An 18697-nucleotide genomic window follows, 5' to 3' on the forward strand; every position below is an offset into this window, starting at 1 on the left:
TTATCTCTTTCAGTCAAGGTAATGCTGACTATAATAGTAGGGCCAGAAGGCGCCTGGATTTCACTTACTTTCTTTTTCTATCTCTTTTCTGTCTGGTTTGGTGTTTTGTATGCTTAGTGTTAAGTTTTAGTCTTGTTACAGGGGCACCTCGGGTTAAGTACTTAATTCGTTCCGGAGGTCCGTTCTTAACCAGAAACTCTTCTTAATCTGAAGCACCACTTTAGCTAATGGGGCCTCCCGCTGCTGCCGCCACGCCGCCAGAGCACGATTTCTGTTCTCTTCCTGAAGCAAAGTTCTTAACCCGAGGTACTATTTCTGGGTTAGTGCAGCCTGTAACCTGAAGCATCTGTAACCTGAAGTGTCTGTAACCCGAGGTACCACTGTATAAGTTATTGTAAGTTTAAGTTAAGTCTGCTGCAACTGGATTTCTTATGGACAGTGGCAATCCTGAATGTATTGGATTTGTAACCGTGATGCTCATCTTTCCTTCAATAGTAGTTCTGCTGGATGAAATATAATTGCCTCTGGTCTGTTTTGGGGGATCCTGCAATGTGTTTAAATTTTTACTCTGCTTACTATACGTTGGAATCTGCTCTGGATCAATACTGTTGTTGTTGTTTAGTCGTTTAGTCGTGTCCGACTCTTCGTGACCCCCTGGACCAGAGCATGCCAGGCCCTCCTGTCTTCCACTGCCTCCCGCAGTTTGGTCAGACTCATGTTTGTTGCTTCGAGAACACTGTCCAACCATCTCGTCCTCTGTCGTCCCCTTCTCCTTGTGCCCTCCATCTTTCCCAACATCAGGGTCTTTTCCAGGGAGTCTTCTCTTCTCATGAGGTGGCCAAAGTATTGGAGCCTCAGCTTCAGGATCTGTCCTTCCAGTGAGCACTCAGGGCTGATTTCCTTCAGAATGGATAGGTTTGATCATCTTGCAGTCCATGGGACGCTCAAGAGTCTCCTCCAGCACCATAATTCAAAAGCATCCATTCTTCGGCGATCAGCCTTCTTTATGTTCTAGCTCTCGCTTCCATACATCACTACTGGGAAAACCATAGCTTTCACTATACGGACCTTTGTTGGCAAGGTGATGTCTGTGCTTTTTAAGATGCTGTCTAAGATGCTGCGCATCCTTACTGGGCAGCAACAAGCCTGCTCCTTGACCCCAGCGCAATTTCCTTCGGAGTCAGCGCGCCGAGAACTGCAGGAGGCGCATTCCTTGGCTTCGACGACGTTCTTCTTCGCTCCAGCCAGACGCTGGGAAAGACCCGCGCGCGTTTCGCCGAGGCGTCTGCAGGAAGCTCCGCCCGGCGCGATCGCTTGTTCTTACCTGCCTGCCTGGCGGTGCCAGACAGGGAGGAGACTGAGGAATCTCGCGTCCGGGCCAGGCGTGCGTCTTTGCGCACGGGGCCCGACGAGAGCGCAGGTCGTCGGCGCATCTGCGCCGGCTCCTCGGGGCCTCGCAGCCTCAGAGGGTGGGGCTGGCGGGGAAGGAGGGAGGCACCTCCTGGGCTGGCGCTGTCGGGACCTGCACCCAGCGGCTCCTCCGGGACGGGAAGAGGCGGTGGCGGCGGCGGCAGCAGCAGCAGCAGAGACGGCGCCCGGCTTGGGAAGGCGCGAGTGAGTAGCGCGTGGATTTGGGCACCATCAAAGACTTATCGGGTGGGGATCTGGGGCAGCCCGGGTGGCCGGGGCTGGTGCCAGCGCGCTCGCGATTTCCCAGGCTGCTTGCGGAAGGGGAGCCCGCGATTCGGAGCAGCTCAGTCAGTGGGAACACCTGCGCCGTTGCTATGCTATGGGGAGTGGGGAGCGCGCGGGTTACTTCCAGAGGGCGGGAAGCGGGCGACTCGAGAGTTGCAGCGGCACGTCTGCCAGTCCTTAGGTAGGCACTAGAGGAGGCCGTGCGCACGTATGGCTGTTTAGATTGTTATTAAAGCTTTTTTCGTGATCTAGAAAACAAAAAGTATCTGAATGGAGTCCTCTCTTAAAGATACAGTAGTTCTTAACGCTTACCGCCCACAGAAGAAGAAAAAAAATCCTTCCAGTAGCACCTTAAAGACCAACTAAGTCAGTTCTTGGTATGAGCTTTCGTGTGCATGCACACTTCTTCAGATACACACGAAAGCTCATACCAAGAACTAACTTAGTTGGTCTTTAAGGTGCTACTGGAAGAAAAAAAATTTTTGTTTTGACTATGGCAGACCAACACGGCTACCTATCTGTAACGCCCACAGAAGTTAATAGACCCTCCCAGCTTTCATATATATATATATATATATATATATATATATATATATATATATATATATATGAATGAGAGAGAGATATGTATATATATATACATATACTGTGTGTGTGTGTGTGTGTGTGTGTGTGTGTGTATTTCAACTTATGTACCGCCTTTATCAAACGATCCCAGGACAATGTACAACATTAAAAGCACACAAACACATATATAGGTAGGTGCTTGTAAACTGCTGGTCAAGCAAACTGCTTTTCTTTCCTTTTCAAATGAATAAATATTCTAAGCAGATCAAAAAATATGGATAGCATATCAGAGAATGTCTTGGTCATGTGTTTATACACACACACACACATTTACATATATACACACTCTGATATGCTATCCATATTATTTGATCTACTTAGAAGATTTATTCATTTGCATATATATCTCTCAGAGCTGGACTTTAATATGATGCCTTGAGCGAGGACAAAATTTGGTGCCACCACTAAATATTTATTAGTTTCACAGTTTCTTTTTTCCAGATCTTCTCAGCTGGTATTGATATAAATATTGTTGTTGTTGTTGTTGTTATGTGCCTCCTTGGCTCAGCGCCCTGTGCGGGGAAACAACCCACGCTGTCCTGAAGCCAGCGCTAGATAGTGCAGCTCACGGAAACGCCATTTACCTTCCCGCTGGAGCAGTACCTATTTATCTAATTGCACTTTGACGCGGTTTCGAACTGCTAGGTTGGCAGGAGCTGGGACTGAGCCAACGGGAGCTCACCCCATCACGGGGATTCAAACCCCCGACCTTCTGATCAGCAAGTCCTAGGCTCTGTGGTTTAACCCACAGCGCCACCCGCACCCCATGATTGATAGATAGATAGATAGATAGATAGATAGATAGATAGATATAATTGCTTGTGCACTGCCTGAAGAGCTTTTTTTTCTTTTCGTCATGGTTTGAGCTTATTGCACTGATCCTAGCCTGACTGCACTGGCTGCCAATTAGCTTCTAGTCCCAATTCAAAGTGCTGGTTTTGACCTATAAAGCCCTAAATGGCCCAGGACCGCAGTACCTCAAGGACTACCTCTCCTCTTATGAACCAACCAGAGGACCCTGAGATCAATCTCTGAGGCCCTTCTTTGTGTGTCTCCTCCACAACACAAGACTGGGCTTTTCCTGTGGTGATTCCCTGCTTGTGGTGACTCACCTGGTGCCAATCATTACATATCTTTAGGTGCCAGGTGAAAGTGCTTCTCCTCCACCAGGTGTTCAGCTGATTAACACTCTATGGCTTTTAAAATGTGTTTGTGAGAAGGAGGTGATAAGTTTTTGTTTTATTCCGGATTTTGTGTTCTCAACAGTGGCGTAGCGTGGGTTGTCAGCACCCGGGGCAAGGCAAGTAATTTGCACCCCCTAACCCGTGGATTTGCGCCCCCTAACTCTAACCCCCAGATGTTGCGCCCGGTGCGGCCGCCCCCCCCCTGCACCCCCCACGCTACGCCACTGGTTCTCAATTTGTATTTTTCTGTTGTCAACCTCTCTAGGATGTTCAGATGAGGGGTAGTCAAATCATCAAATATAATTGATGATGATGAATGAATCTTCTAAGCAGATTAAATAATATGTACAGCCATAAGGATGATTGCTCTGACAAACATGGTTTCCTGCACCAAAATATCCTTCCAGAGGAGCACCTTAAAAGATTGCAGATTTAATGGACTTTCAAGTCTTGAATAAACTATTGGGAGGGGGGAGTGTGTGTGTGTGTGTGTGTTTGGAGGGAGGGGAGGGTTAAAGAAAAAGACAAGACCTTGAAAACAAGAGACATCTGGCATATTTATTGAGTTTGATGGATAGCAGGGTATTTTCTTTTGTTGTTGCTGGGTCATAGAGTTCAGGAAAATAATAGTTCATAGAAGCTCCTTGGAATTTAATTAGTGGTTGTTTTTTGGTGGGGGAAGATTCCAAGGATTGCTTTGAATGGGATGTATCCACAGAATCTCTCCAGAAAAGGCATCCCCATTGAAAACTATTGAATGCACTTCAGGATATAATATCATTTAACAATAATAATAATAATAATTTTTATTTATATCCCACCCTCCCCAGCCAAAGCCGGGCTCAGGGCGGCTAACAACAATAAAATAATATAACATTCTAAAATTATTTCATTATAAAATTAATTCAAATCAAATAGATGGCAACCATGTTTTTGGTTGTAACCAGTAATGATTTAGAAATAATTACTGTTATTTATTAAATTTGCATGCCGCCCTATACCCACAGGTTTCAGGGCGGTTCACAACATAAAATCACAATATAAAAACACAAAATAAATAATCAAAACAGAAACAAAAACAACCCAAGAACACGCACACGCACATCACATTTTAAAAGGGCATTGGACGTCAATCAGCCAAAAGCCTGGTTAAAGAGGAATGTTTTTGCCTGGAGCCTAAAGGTATATAATGAAGGCACCAGCCAAACATTCATGGGAATATCTTTAGTTGGCTTCAGTCATCTTGGTCCTAAACTAGGTGAAGTGGCCTTCACAGCCGGGTAAAAAAAAATGCCTCTCTTTTTTCCCTTCGCCTCCTTTCTTTCTGAACAGATGTTGACTTTTCTTCCATTCTTGAGCCTCTGGGATTTTCAGTAGCAATATGACTTCGTCGAATGAATATGGTTCCAGTTCCTGGGAGCTCATTGTTGCTATCGATCACCAGTGCGGAGGGGAGCAAAAGGAAAGCACCCTCCAAGTATCAGGAGATCTGCACATTGGAGGAGTGATGCTTAAGCTCGTGGAACAAATCAGTGAGTTCAAAGATATATACTTTTCTATATATGCACCAAAGCAGAACACTTTGGTTAATTTCCTTATATGGGCAGTTTCTTCAAGTGTCACTATACAACAACTCTTCATTGGTGTTCATGTTTTTTGGGGGGAGGGGATAGGATGTGTCCTGTTTAAGCAATTGCAGGATAAACCCTTTTTGTTAATAAAGGGGTGGATTCAACTAAGTAGTTGCATTAGTGGGAGTTAGTGCAAGAAGTCCCATTAGTGCAGCAGGGCTCCCGCTACCCCCAAAATTGGCTGTGGGGGGGGGTCAGGAAAACCCCCAGAATGGTGTGCATGGGGAGAAGAGGGGAAATTATTCTGTGCGACAAGCAGAAATGTTTGCACTGACAGAATGACTCAGTAGTGCAACACTTGAGTTCCTCCCAATGCTTTTAATCTTTCGCTGCATTCTAATTTTGTATTGTACGTTTTGTTTTGCTTTTAAATTGCAAGCCACTTTGTGAGAGAGGGAGAGAGAACTATTTGTAGCAAGTATAAATATAATTAATAGTAATGCTTGGATGACTTGCAGTAGACCAGTGATGGCCAAACCTGGCCCTCCAGCTGTTTTGGGACTACAGTTCCCATCATCCCTGACCACTGGTCCTGTTAGCTAGGGATGATGGGAGTTGTAGTCCAAAAACAGCTGGAGGGCCAAGTTTGGTCAAGAGATTCCGGCTTTCGTTGATTAACAAGCGCAACAACCAAAGGCTTGTTCTTCCTTCTTTCAAATTAGGCTTTCAGCTGATTGTCGGGGCTTCCAAGTGTCATGCCCCACATGTGGCGAAAAGAGGTCACTTGAGGTAGAATCATAGAATCATAGAATCATAGAGTTGGAAGAGGCCACAAGGGCCATCGAGTCCAACCCCCTGCCAAGCAGGAAACACCATCAGAGCACTCCTGACATATGGTTGTCAAGCCTCTGCTTAAAGACCTCCAAAGAAGGAGACTCCACCACGCTCCTTGGCAGCAAATTCCACTGTCAAACGCTCTTACTGTCAGGAAGTTCTTCCTAATGTTTAGGTGGAATCTTCTTTCTTGTAGTTTGGATCCATTGCTCCGTGTCCGCTTCTCTGGAGCAGCAGAAAACAACCTTTCTCCCTCCTCTATGTGACATCCTTTTATATATTTGAACATGGCTATCATATCATCCCTTCACCACCTCTTCTCCAGGCTAAACATGCCCAGCTCCCTTCGCTGTTCCTCACAGGGCATCGTTTCCAGGCCTTTGACCATTTTGGTTGCCCTCCTCTGGACACGTTCCACTTTGTCAGTGTCCTTCTTGAACTGTGGTGCCCAGAACTGCCCAGGTCATGGTGACATCATGGGTAGACAGATAGGCAGCCGCACCTACCTATCAAACTTGGGAAACTGGGAAAAATAAGGATCCTGCTCACCAGCCTAGGTGCAAAGTAGATCCAGGTGGATTTGTGTTTACATAAGAAGGCTTATAATGGTACCTGTTCTTTGAACTCAGGGATGGGAAACCCGCAGCCCTAAAAATGTTGTCGCACTACAACTCCCATCATCCCTGACCCATAACCTTGAGCAGGTTGTTAATACTTGTGCTTGGTTTTGTTGTTTTTCCCAGGAATGTCGCAGGACTGGTCAGACTATGCCCTTTGGTGGGAGCAGAAGCAGTGCTGGCTTCTCAAAACTCACTGGACGCTGGATAAATATGGGGTTCAAGCAGATGCCAAGCTGTTGTTCACAGTTCAGCACAAAATGTTGCGCCTTCGCCTGCCGAGCATGAAAACGGTGAGGCTGAACGTTAGCTTCTCGTCCGTGGTCTTCAAGGTAGTTGGAGACATCTGCAGGACCCTTGGTAAGTGTGGCCTCTCCAAGACTCTGGGTAGTTATATTTGGGGACCTGAATATGTGTTGCTAACACAATTGTTGTTGTGGTTTAGTCGTGTCCGACTCTTCGTGACCCCATGGACCAGAGCACGCCAGGCACTCCTGTCTTCCACTGCCTCCCGCAATTTGGTCAGATGCATGCTGGTAGCTTCGAGAACACTGTCCAACCATCTCATCCTCTGTCGTCCCCTTCTCCTTGTGCCCTCCATCTTTCCCAACATCAGGGTCTTTTCCAGGGAGTCTTCTCTTCTCATGAGGTGGCCAAAGTATTGGAGCCTCAGCTTCAGGATCTGTCCTTCCAGTGAGCACTCAGGGCTGATTTCCTTCAGAATGGATAGGTTTGATCTTCTTGCAGTCCATGGGACGCTCAAGAGTCTCCTCCAGCACCATAATTCAAAAGCATCAATTCTTCAGCGATCAGCCTTCTTTATGGTCCAGCTCTCACTTCCATACATCGCTACTGGGAAAACCATAGCTTTAACTATACGGACCTTTGTTAGCAAGGTGATGTCTCTGCTTTTTAAGATGCTGTCTAGGTTTGCCATCGCCTTTCTCCCAAGAAGCAGGCGTCTTTTAATTTCGTGACTGCTCTTTGCTAACACAATTAGAAGTATACAAAGATGCATTATATACTGAGTCAGACAATGGTTCCTTCTAACTTAGTACTCCCTGCACTGACTAGCAGCTGTTCTATATATATATATATATATATATATATATATATATATATATATATATATGCTTTCGTAGATTTTCACGGGTACAGGAATGCAGGTTTTGGTGTCCTCGGGTGTCTTCCCGTGTAAAAGTTGGGGTGTCTAGGCGACGTTTCGACGAGGTCTCACTCGTCATCTTCAGGCTGGTGCTTTCGGCTTCTTGTTACTGGAACAGAGCAGGATCTCAGTGTTTGAGTTCCTGTAAATACTGTTGAGGGGGTGTGGTGTATAGCCTCCAATGTTCTGGGCAGAGAGGAAGTTCCCAGGCTAGTGTGCCTTTTCTTCTTTTGTTCCTTAATTACTTGAGGGATATCTTGAGTGATTTCTTGAGTGATATCCTGAGTACCACTTAGGTGGGTCATTAGGTGTGGATTAGTTGCTAAAGTCTTTGTGTCTTGACCTCTTGAACTTTGTGAAGAGTTTTTCTGAGAAGATGGCTGTACTGCACTTAGTTGTGCTCTGGCTTGGCTTCGTGTATAGGGGCGAGCTGTGGTTTTGTGGCCTGTGTCAGCCAGATCTGTGTAGGGATTGCAGGGGGGTGCAGCATCCGGAGGTGCCACCATGGTTTGGCTACTGGATGGTGTCTGTAATTTATCTGTGGAGAGGGTCTGGGTTTGGGTCTGGTGTGGTTGATTGGTGATGGCGTTCTGTGTGCCTCTGGATCTGGTGTCAGTTTTTGTGGGGAGGGCTAATTTCCAGATGTCTGGCAAGCGGGATGTGTCGTCACGCTTGTTCATGTTGTGAGGGTGTTTCTCTATCTCGATGGCTTCCATGATTATTCTCTTGTGGTGATGTTCCATGTTAAAGAGCAATTTGGAATCTGCAAAATGGAGGCTATACACCACACCCCCTCAACAGTATTTACAGGAACTCAAACACTGAGATCCTGCTCTGTTCCAGTAACAAGAAGCCGAAAGCACCAGCCTGAAGATGACGAGTGAGACCTCGTCGAAACGTCGCCTAGACACCCCAACTTTTACACGGGAAGACACCCGAGGACACCAAAACCTGCATATATATATATATATATATATAACATATAAATTATAAAATGTACCACAAAACTTATCACTTATACAATCTTTTTAGACTTCCTTCAGCACCCCGATGATCCACCGTTTTAACCACTTCTTATGCATTTCTTATCTGTTTCGCCAATTAAATCCGGATTTTTTAGTGTTTTGGAGTCTACCGCTATGCCGAACAAGCTTGAGGCTGCGCTTCTCAAGGGTAGAAAATGGTGTCCCGCGCCGGCGTCTCAATCTTGCTGCTCTTTTTGCTCCTTAAAGGAGCTTTTTTGGCAGCGGAGAGACCGCTCTATGGCTCGCAGGGATCCTGTCCTCAGGATCTTCCTCCTGAGGCTTTTGAGGGCTTGAGGCGCCCTTGCAAAACCCCTGTTTCCCCCCGAAAAGCTGGATTCTCCCCAGAGGGCTGAATCCCTCTTGCAGATCGGCTCCGCGGTAAACCGGAAGTGTGACTACCAGCAGTTCTGCAGGTTTTCAGACAAGGCTGCCTCCCAATGCCTGTGTTTTGCCATTGACCTATGTCCCTTCCCACAATTGCAATCCCTTCCATATCTTTTGCCTTGTGGTTGACTTCCCATGAAACCGCTCTTTGCAAAGGAGGGAAACAGAACAACATCTGGCTTTGGTAAATTCTGCCCTATGTTGTTCGGTGTGGGTTATAATCCCTAAGGCTGTTTGATGATCTAAGAATGAGCTTTCTGCTTCTGTGATTAAAGGAAAGAGTTGCTTCCTCAGTTATCTGTGTTACCCATATATAGATATTCTATACAGTGGTACCTTGGTACCCGAACGGCTTGCCTCCTGAACAAATTGGCTCCTGAACGCCGCAAACCCGGAAGTGAGTGTTCTGGTTTGCAAACATTTTTCAGAAGCCAAACATCCAACACGACTTCCATGGCTTCCAATTGAGTGCAGGTTTCGGGAGTCAAACGGACTCCCAGAACAGAATAAGTTTGACAACCAAGGTACCACTGTACTGTTTGTTAATCCCAAGCTGATTGGATGAAAGCCCAATACATTGGTACCTCGGGTTACATACGCTTCAGGTTACAGACTCCGCTAACCCAGAAATAGTGCTTCAGGTTAAGAACTTTGCTTCAGGATGAGAACAGAAATCGTGCTCCGGCGGCGCGGCAGCAGCAGGAGGCCCCAATTGCTAAAGTGGTGCTTCAGGTTAAGAACAGTTTCAGGTTAAGAACAGACCTCCAGAATGAATTAAGTACTTAACCCGAGGTACCACTGTACTAGTCAGAGTTGCTACCATCATTCATTGTCTCCTCTGCATTCTCCAAGGCTTTTCATCTATGCACCTTTCAGTTGCAACTCTCATTGCTCCAGAAAAACCTTTTCAAGTTGCCAGGGTCAGGGGGAATTTTACAGAGCAACACCCCATGTGGAGCTGTCACAGGAAGGAAATATGGTCCTCCTCACCAAGGGTGGATAAAAATCAAGTATTTTTTTAAAAAATAAAATTTTTAAAAATTGGATTTTTAAAATTTAAATTGGATTTTTTTAAATTTAAATTGGATTTTTAAAATAAAATGCTTTTGGAGGAAAAATCTTTCTAAAGATATTTTTCTATTTAAGTTACAGGAAATAAGGATTTGTTTTAAGTTTTACATGTATGCTAAAACTCAGTATAAGGTTTTTTTAAACAAAAAAATTGTTTAACCACATCGGTTAACAAACATGGATACATATGCTATAATGTTTTATTGCTTTAATTAAATAAATTGTTTAAATTGTTATTATGGAAATGGTTATTTTTCTCCTTCCAATAAAGTACAGCAGAAAAGTTTTCCAAATATAAACAGTTAACCTCACAATCATTTCGTAATTTTCTGTCAACGTATTTCTAAGAGTATAACCAAATAAGTCATTTTTGATATAAATGTAAAAACTACTGTGAAAATTTATTATTCCAAAAATGAAACCTTCATCTGATTGCAAATATTAGGATTATACCAGCAAGAATGAGACTTTCTGTAAAAAAAATAATGTTTTAAATCAAGTCTTACTGACTTGTGATTTAAATCGTGATTGATTTAAATCAAATCGATTGATTTAAATCAAATCCACCCTGTCCTCACCTGTGCGTTATTATTATTATTATTATTATTTGAATCTATATAAGCACTTTCTGCCCATATACTGTATTTTTTGCTCTATAAGACTCACATTTTTCCTCCTCAAAAGTACAGTGGTGCCCCGCAAGATGAATGCCTCACAAAACGAAAAACGCCCTGCAAGACGAACCGGTTTTTCGGTTTTTGCGTCGCTTCACTAGACGATTTTCCCTATGGGCTTGCTTCGCAAGACGAAACGTCTTGAGAGTTCTTGCGAGTTTGTTTCCTTTTTCTTTAAGCCGCTAAGCCGTTAATAGCCGCTAAGCCGCTAAACCGCTAATAGCCGTGCTTCGCAAGACGAAAAAACTGCAAGACGAAGAGACTCGCGGAATGGATTAATTTCGTCTTGCGAGGCATCACTGTAAGGGGAAATGTGTGTGCATCTTATGGAGCAAATGCAGGCTGCGCAGCTATCCCAGAAGCCAGAACAGCAAGAGGGATTGCTGTTTTCACTGTGCAGTGATACCTCTTGCTCTTCTGGCTTCTGAGATTCAGAATATATTCTTTTCTTGTTTTCCTCCTCCAAAAACTAAGTGCGTCTTCTGGTCTGGTGCGTCTTATAGAGCAAAAAATACGGTATGTAAGGTTGGTTGTGATCTACAATCAGCTTTTCAAACAGCCCAGGAACCTCTTTACTTTTCTGAACAGTGTTCCTCTTTTCTCCACCAGACGCTGCATTGCAGACGGCTTTGGGTGGTATTTCAATTATGGTTTATGTTGTGGGGCAGTTATCCTTTGTTGCATGGAAGGAGCTGCTGTATGCACTTCTTTAGATCACAGGTTCTATCTGTAGAAAAGGGACGCGGGTGGCGCTGCGGGTTAAACCACAGAGCCTCGGACTTGCCGATCAGAAGGTTGGCGGTTCGAATCCCCGCGACGGGGTGAGCTCCCGTTGCTCGGTCCCTGCTCCTGCCAACCTAGCAGTTCGAAAGCACATCAAAGTGCAAGTAGATAAATAGGTACCGCTCTGGCGGGAAGGTAAACGGCGTTTCCGTGTGCTGTTCTGGTTCATCAGAAGTGGCTTAGTCATGCTGGCCACATGACCTGGAAGCTGTACACCTGCTCCCTCGGCCAATAAAGCGAGATGAGCGCCGCAGCCCCAGAGTCGGTCACGACGGGACCTAATGGTCAGGGGTCCCTTTAGCTTTACCTTTACTATCTGTAGGCTAAGCCAGACCCCACCTAGAGTACTCTGGGCACAGCTAACGGGAGCAGGAACCACCCTGAGATCTGCAGATAAAGGACAGTATATTAAATAAATTAATAAGTAGAGAAGAGGGCAACAAAGACAGTGAGGTGCCTGGGGAGCAAGTCCAAAGAGGAAACACTGAATGAATCAGTTGGGTGTCTGACTCAGTTAGCTCAGTCAGTAGAGCATGGGGCTTTTATTCTCAAGGTTGTGGGTTCGGCAAAAGATTCCTGCATTGAAAGCAGTTGGACAAGATAGCAGAAGAACTCTCACCTAGATTCTGGGCAGATTTATTTCCTATTGCTCCAGAGCGTAGGACTTGAACAACTGGGTTTGAATTCTAAGAAAAAAGAATATAAGGAAATGTGGCAAATTGCTCTGAGGGAAAACCTTACCTTTCAAGTAAAGGCTCAAAGAAATAGTCCGGAAGCAGATAAATTTTATGCCATATGATATACATTTATCGAGGGACGCTGGTGGCGCTGTGGGTTAAACCACAGAGCCTAGGACTTGCCGATCAGAAGGTTGGCGGTTTGAATCCCCGCAACAGGGTGAGCTCCCATTGCTCGGTCCCTGCTCCTGCCAACCTAGCAGTTCGAAAGCACATCAAAGTGCAAATAGATAAATAGGTACCGCTCCGGCAAGAAGGTAAACGGTGTTTCCGTGCACTGCTCTGGTTTTCCAGAAGCGGCTTAGTCATGCTGGCCACATGACCCGAAGCTGTACGCCGGCTCCCTTGGCCAATAAAGCAAAATGAGCACTGCAATCCCAGAGTTGGCCACGACTGGACCTAATGGTCAGGGGTCCCTTTACCTTTATACATTTATCAAGCATATAACTTAAGTCTAAGGGCGTTCTTCACCCTCCCACAACTCTCGGAAGATTTTGGACTATATTTGGCAAGGATACGGAAGCACCTTGTTGATTTAACATTTGATTGTCCCACACTTGTTTGTTTCATTTGTTACGGGTATTGTTCTATGTGTTTTATTTTTATGTACCTTAAACTTGATGTAAAAACGTAATAATAATAAGTTATTCCAAAAAAGAAAGAAAGAAAGAAAGAAAGAAAGAATAGAAACATTTTCTCTCAAAAAAGAAAGAGGATATAGTCTAAACGTTAGGGACCTATTATATCCAGAAAAAATCTCATATATATATACCTTGGTTAATGTGAAGCAGCGATTAATATCAGACAGATAGAGTATACACAGACACACACTAGGATTTCTGCCCCTGCTCACTTTGCTGCCCCACCTACTTGTCAACCCCATTGCAAACTATCCTTCCCCATACTTAATCAGCCCCACTTCCTTTACACTTCAACACACCCACCCCCGGTGAGCAACTTTGGATTTGTTTTTGTGAAGAAAAATGGAATGCACCATTGCAATAAAATTATTTACCGTATTTTTTGCTCTATAAAACTCACTTTTTCCCTTCTAAAAAGTAAGGGGAAATGTGTGTGCGTCTTATGGAGCGAATGCAGGCTGCGCAGCTATCAAGGAAGCCAGAACAGCAAGAGGGATTGCTGCTTTCAATGCGCAGCGATCCCTCTTGCTGTTCTGGCTTCTGAGATTCAGAATATTTTTTTCCTTGTTTTCCTCCTCCAAAAACTAGGTGTGTCTTGTGGTCTGGTGCGTCTTGTAGAGCGAAAAATACGGTATCTATCTTTAGAGAGAGATGAGGAGGAGTGGTTCTGAAACTGTCAAAATGGCAGTGATAACACACCATCTTCCTACTGGTACAAATCTCACAGAGTTAATGGCGTTTACATCGACATGGCAGCTTGAGGTTGCTGCCTCAACGCAATAAGGCTGTTTTAAGGCCATGAATTTCGGAACGACCGCAGTGCATATCGTTCACATCTCCTGTGGCATGTGAATTAACGCGCACGCTCCCCAGGGATGGAATTTGTCACCCCGAGCCATATTAACAGCTGTGCAATTCACTATCTAAATTCCTAGCGCATGACTGTAAACCTGTCTTGAGTGTCACAATTACTATGATGAAAGCCCCAGATATTGCTCAACTGGAATTTGGCTCTTCAGTCTTCCTAACCACAAATAACAGTTATGAAGCAGATCAATTAGTTCAGCCTGCGGGAGAATATGTGCGACCAAATTAACAGAATAAAAGCATTGTTTGGCTATAAGACCGTAATTAAAGAAGAAGGGAAAACAGGAAGCGCCTAATGCAATTGATTGTGTTTTCAGAACACTGCAGTACTTCTGCTACAATATCAGCAGTTAGTTCTATTGCTTGAGTTAACTAAGAAATATAATTGGGTCAATCATACACATCAGACCATGTTTGTTCTACACATGCAGCCCTGCTGTCCTCATCTCTGCACCCTGGTCAAGCAAGCAAGGAGAATGTTCCCATACACTGGGAAAAGGAAAGCAAACAACACACAATATTTCTTGTTTGACTTGCCAGCTCGAAGGTAGTCAGGTTCATTTTTATTTTATTTTTATTCATTTCCAAGGTTTCCCCCTCCCCTAAAAATAACTTTTATTAATATAGAAAATTTGAGGAAAAGAAACATAACGTTTATGTGCTGCCCTTCGGTATAATAAATTTGTCCAGGGAGGATTGCAAAGGAAATCTTGTAAGCTTAGGCAACGCTGCAAGAGCTCAACCAAATTTGTCAAAGCTCAGGAAGCACAAATGAGGGAAGCCTTTTCAGCCTGTTCTCATCAAAGATGTTTCCATTTTTACCTTCCGAAACTCCGTCCCAGGTATCCGACGGCCAGAAGAACTCTCTCTACTGAGACCATCGGAAGACGCGAAAAAGAAAAAGAGAAAAGAGAAAGACAAAGGACCAGTCATAGAAGATATTTTAAATCTGAACAACTCTCCTGTGAGTTTGGGATTGCCAGGTAAATAACCCAACAGACACTACTGAGTTTATTTACTTACTTATTTGGTAAGTAAGGCACTTGTGATCTTTCAATTTGTCACAAGCAACAGAGGAAAGAGAGGGAAGGAATACGTGTTGAGTTCATAAGAAGGCTTACTTTTGGTAGTGGGTGAGCATTATGGGGGGTTGTACCAAAACCTGAATTAGTTTTTCAAACTGTTTTTTTAGCTTTTGAAATCATGTTTTATTTGATTTTACAAATGGAAATTACGGTAGTTACAATACCAAATACATATCCGTAAAATGAGATTTCTCTGAAACTTGAGACTCCCCCCCCCTAGCCCCTCCGTGGGTCCTATTGTCAACATTTCTGATTGCATATTACTTCATAATCTATGTTTTATAACCATCCATATTATCCGTAGTATTTGTGGCATTACAAGTGAGATTAAAATCCTGCTAATGTTTTCATCTGCTTCCAGTGGTCTCCTAAATAAATTATAAACTTTCCCCATTCTTTCTTTAATTTCTTCTTGGTCTCTGAGTTTCCCAGTCCGTTTTGCCATCTTAGCATAGACTGACAGTTTAGTTTCCCATTCCTCTCTGGTGGGGACTCTTTCTTCTTTCCATCTCTGGGTGGTTTTTCAAACTTTTTTTATGGCGAAGAAGGGCAAAACCATTCTCCAGCATCTGCATTGTGACACCCATAAAACTGGTAAAGGTAAAGGGACCCCTGACGATTAGGTCCAGTCGTGGCCGACTCTGGGGTTGCGGCGCTCATCTCGCTTTATTGGCCGAGGGAGCTGGCGTACAGCTTCTGGGTCATGTGGCCAGCATGACTAAGCCGCTTCTGGCGAACCAGAGCAGCACACAGAAATGCTGTTTACCTTCCCACCAGAGTGGTACCTATTTATCTACTTGCACTTTGACATGCTTTCGAACTGCTAGGTTGGCAGGAGCAGGGACCGAGCAATGGGAGCTCACCCTGTTGTGGGGATTCAAACCGCCGACCTTCTGATCAGCAAGTTCTCGGCTCTGTGGTTTAACCCACAGCACCACCCGTGTCCCTATAAAAACTGGTACCCAAGTCCAAAGAGGCATCAATACATTCTGGAGGGAATCAGTGGTCTCCGCAGTAACAAATCTTGCTAGCTGTGCTGGATGATGGCAGTGAAGGCCTTTGAGCATCTTTCAGTCTGCTGAACAAGGAGAAAATGGAGAGAGAAGCTGGTGGGATAACTATTTGTCTGTGGGAGGCTATCTCTGGAGCTGTGCACAAAATGGCCTCTTGAAATTCTCCCCTCTGTGGGCAGAGAAATTGAAGGAGAGACCGGACTACATCCACACCATGTATTTAAAACACATGGCTTCCCCCAAAGAATTCTGGGAACTGTAGTGCATTAAGGATGCTATGATGTGAGGGGTAAACTACAGCTCCTGGGATTCTTATGACCTGTTTCTCCAAGGAAATGGAAAGCTCTTCAACAGTTTCCCAGGGGTGGGGGCTCACCATTGGCAGCCTCTGTCACTAAGTTTGGCTTTGTTTATTCTGCTGCTGTTGGCAAAGTGTCCGCCATTTTGAATCCACCCCAGTCCCTCAGGCCTAGCATCCTTCTGGGCTATTGGAAGGGTAGGAAATAGTGGCTGCCGAAGCAAGCAAAACACAAAAACCAAGCAAAAAGTGGAGATTAGTCTGCAGTGTAGCCTTCTTTACTTGGGTGGGGGAACGTGACAAAGGAAAATCTCAGGAAGTTTATCAGAAAAATGTTTCCTGAGAAATGGTGACCCTGCTCTAGTTTGTTCCTCCCATTTCAGTCTCCCACAAAATCCCCTCAGGATCAGCCTGCTGAAAAGGGGACAGTTGTAGTATGATAGTTTGGCTATCAAAGGGAGTGAGTTTTTCTGGGTGGAATGGGCTCCTCTTCACCCCAGCAATGTCTTCTGGCTTGCGTCACTTATCTCTTGCCTTAGAAGCCACTTATCCTGGAAAGCTATCAAGAGGAGTGAAGGAGGTTCACTGAAGGGACCTGGCTGGGAAAGAAGGGACACAGTTTGCAGTCTTGGCTAATGAACCGCAGTCGCATGGGAGCTGTTGCTCTAGCTGAGTCTCAAAGTGCCTTTCTCAGGAAAGCAAGGCTTTGGCTGATACAAATTCGTTCCTGGGGTACCGGGCACGTGAAAGTCGCCTGCTCCAACCACCCCAGAACAGCCTTTAAAAAATGGCATTAAGGCTGCCATTCTGTACCCCTTTACGTGAGGGTAATCCCCATGGAAATAAACAGGTCTTGCTTTTGAATAGACATGTAGAGACATTATGCAGTCAGTAACTGGGAGCATTGTTCCTCATTCCTTCACCACAGTATGCTCTTAGCCTTAAAGAGACTTTGATTTCTTCCATTTCCTTTGCCATGAGCAGCTCCCATCAGGGGTGGGACAAACCTGCACCCCTCTAGATGTCACTACAACTCCCATGATCCCCAACCACTGGCCATTCTGTTTTGAGCTGATGGGAGTTGGAGTCCAGCATCGCCTGGAGAGAGCGGAGTTCTCTATACCTGTTTTATAAAAGGTCACTTCTGAGATCAGCCAGGCTTTAGGAAAAGCCACTTTCCTTGTTTTGATACTGGCTGTGCTGTTGCAAACTCAATTGTTCATCTCCTCTATTTCAGCAAGCCCTGGCTTCTATAGCAAAACCATGACTCCCATCTACGATCCTGTCAGTGGGACACCTGTCTCTTCTGCAGTTGCCTGGTTTGGTGACAGTCCTCTGGCCAAGCAGAGCTGGAACAACCTCGCCTTCAGCCCTTCGAACTGCACACCGGAATCGCTTGCCAAAATGTACCAGCCTCGGACTCTGGTCGACAAAGCAAAGCTGAATGCTGGGTAAGAGACTCCTCCGCTGGATATCAGGATTAGCCAGTTTGGACAAGCCAGGATAGGTCATGAGTGTGTGATGTCCTTCCGTGGGCTTATTATTATTATATCTTTATTTATACCTTGCAATTTTCCCTGGCAGGGACTCGAGGCAGCTTACAGTATTACAGTGGTACCTCGGGTTACATACGCTTCAGGTTACATACGCTTCAGGTTATAGACTCTGCTAACCCAGAAATAGTACCTCGGGTTAAGAACTTTGCTTCAGGATGAGAACAGAAATCGTGCTCCAGCGGCGCGGCAGCACGCTAAAGTGGTGCTTCAGGTTAAGAACAATTTCAGGTTAAGAACGGAGCTCCGGAATGAATTAAGTACTTAACCCGAGGTACCACTGTATGGGGGGTTTTTTACGGGGGGAAGGGAGACTGAAAATCAGTGATACAGCCAAAGGTTCTTGATTTAAACCCCGGGATCTCCAGGTAAGTCTGGAAGACAGTGTCTGAAGCCCCGATTGCATGGTTATATGCTTCCTTGTTTCTCCCAGACGCCTTGCAAATTAACAGGTTCCTTCCTGCTCTGTTCCTTTGTCTCCCGTCCTCTTTCAGGTGGTTAGATTCCTCTCGGTCACTTATGGAACAAGGTATCCAGGAGGACGACCAGCTTTTGTTACGCTTCAAGTACTATTCTTTCTTTGATCTGAATGCAAAAGTAAGTAACTCTTAAAGAGTCGCTTCCCTTCACGGTCTGTCGTGACTTAGGGCATGTTGGATAAAGAGCAACTGCGAGGATCTTACTAGGTTTCCTGGTTGTTCTCTGAGTTTTGGCCATCTGCGACTCATGTAGCAAATGCATATCTACATAAATATAGAAAAACTAGGGGCTGCCACCCCTCCTCGCGGCAGTTGCCAACTCTGCAATGGATTCAGCTAACTCATTCCACTAGTGGAAGCCAGTGCAATGACTCCTGCTAGCATCTTGCAAACC

General features: G+C 44.9%; 1 protein-coding gene across 1 annotated transcript in view; it reads left to right on the plus strand.

Moving 5' to 3' along the window:
* Positions 1–1419: 1419 nt before the first annotated feature.
* Positions 1420–18697, plus strand: part of FERMT1 (FERM domain containing kindlin 1) — a 40792-nt gene continuing 23514 nt past the window's right edge. The window contains exons 1-6 of the mRNA XM_081906240.1: positions 1420–1614; positions 4839–5038; positions 6655–6888; positions 14718–14858; positions 17509–17722; positions 18319–18421. Of these exons, the coding sequence (XP_081762366.1) occupies positions 4888–5038; positions 6655–6888; positions 14718–14858; positions 17509–17722; positions 18319–18421 (843 nt within the window). The 5' untranslated portion in view covers positions 1420–1614; positions 4839–4887. The remainder of the gene's footprint in view (positions 1615–4838; positions 5039–6654; positions 6889–14717; positions 14859–17508; positions 17723–18318; positions 18422–18697) is intronic.

Source organism: Podarcis melisellensis (genome assembly GCF_964234715.1).
Source record: "Podarcis melisellensis genome assembly, chromosome: 3".
Taxonomy (NCBI): Eukaryota; Metazoa; Chordata; class Lepidosauria; order Squamata; family Lacertidae; genus Podarcis; species Podarcis melisellensis.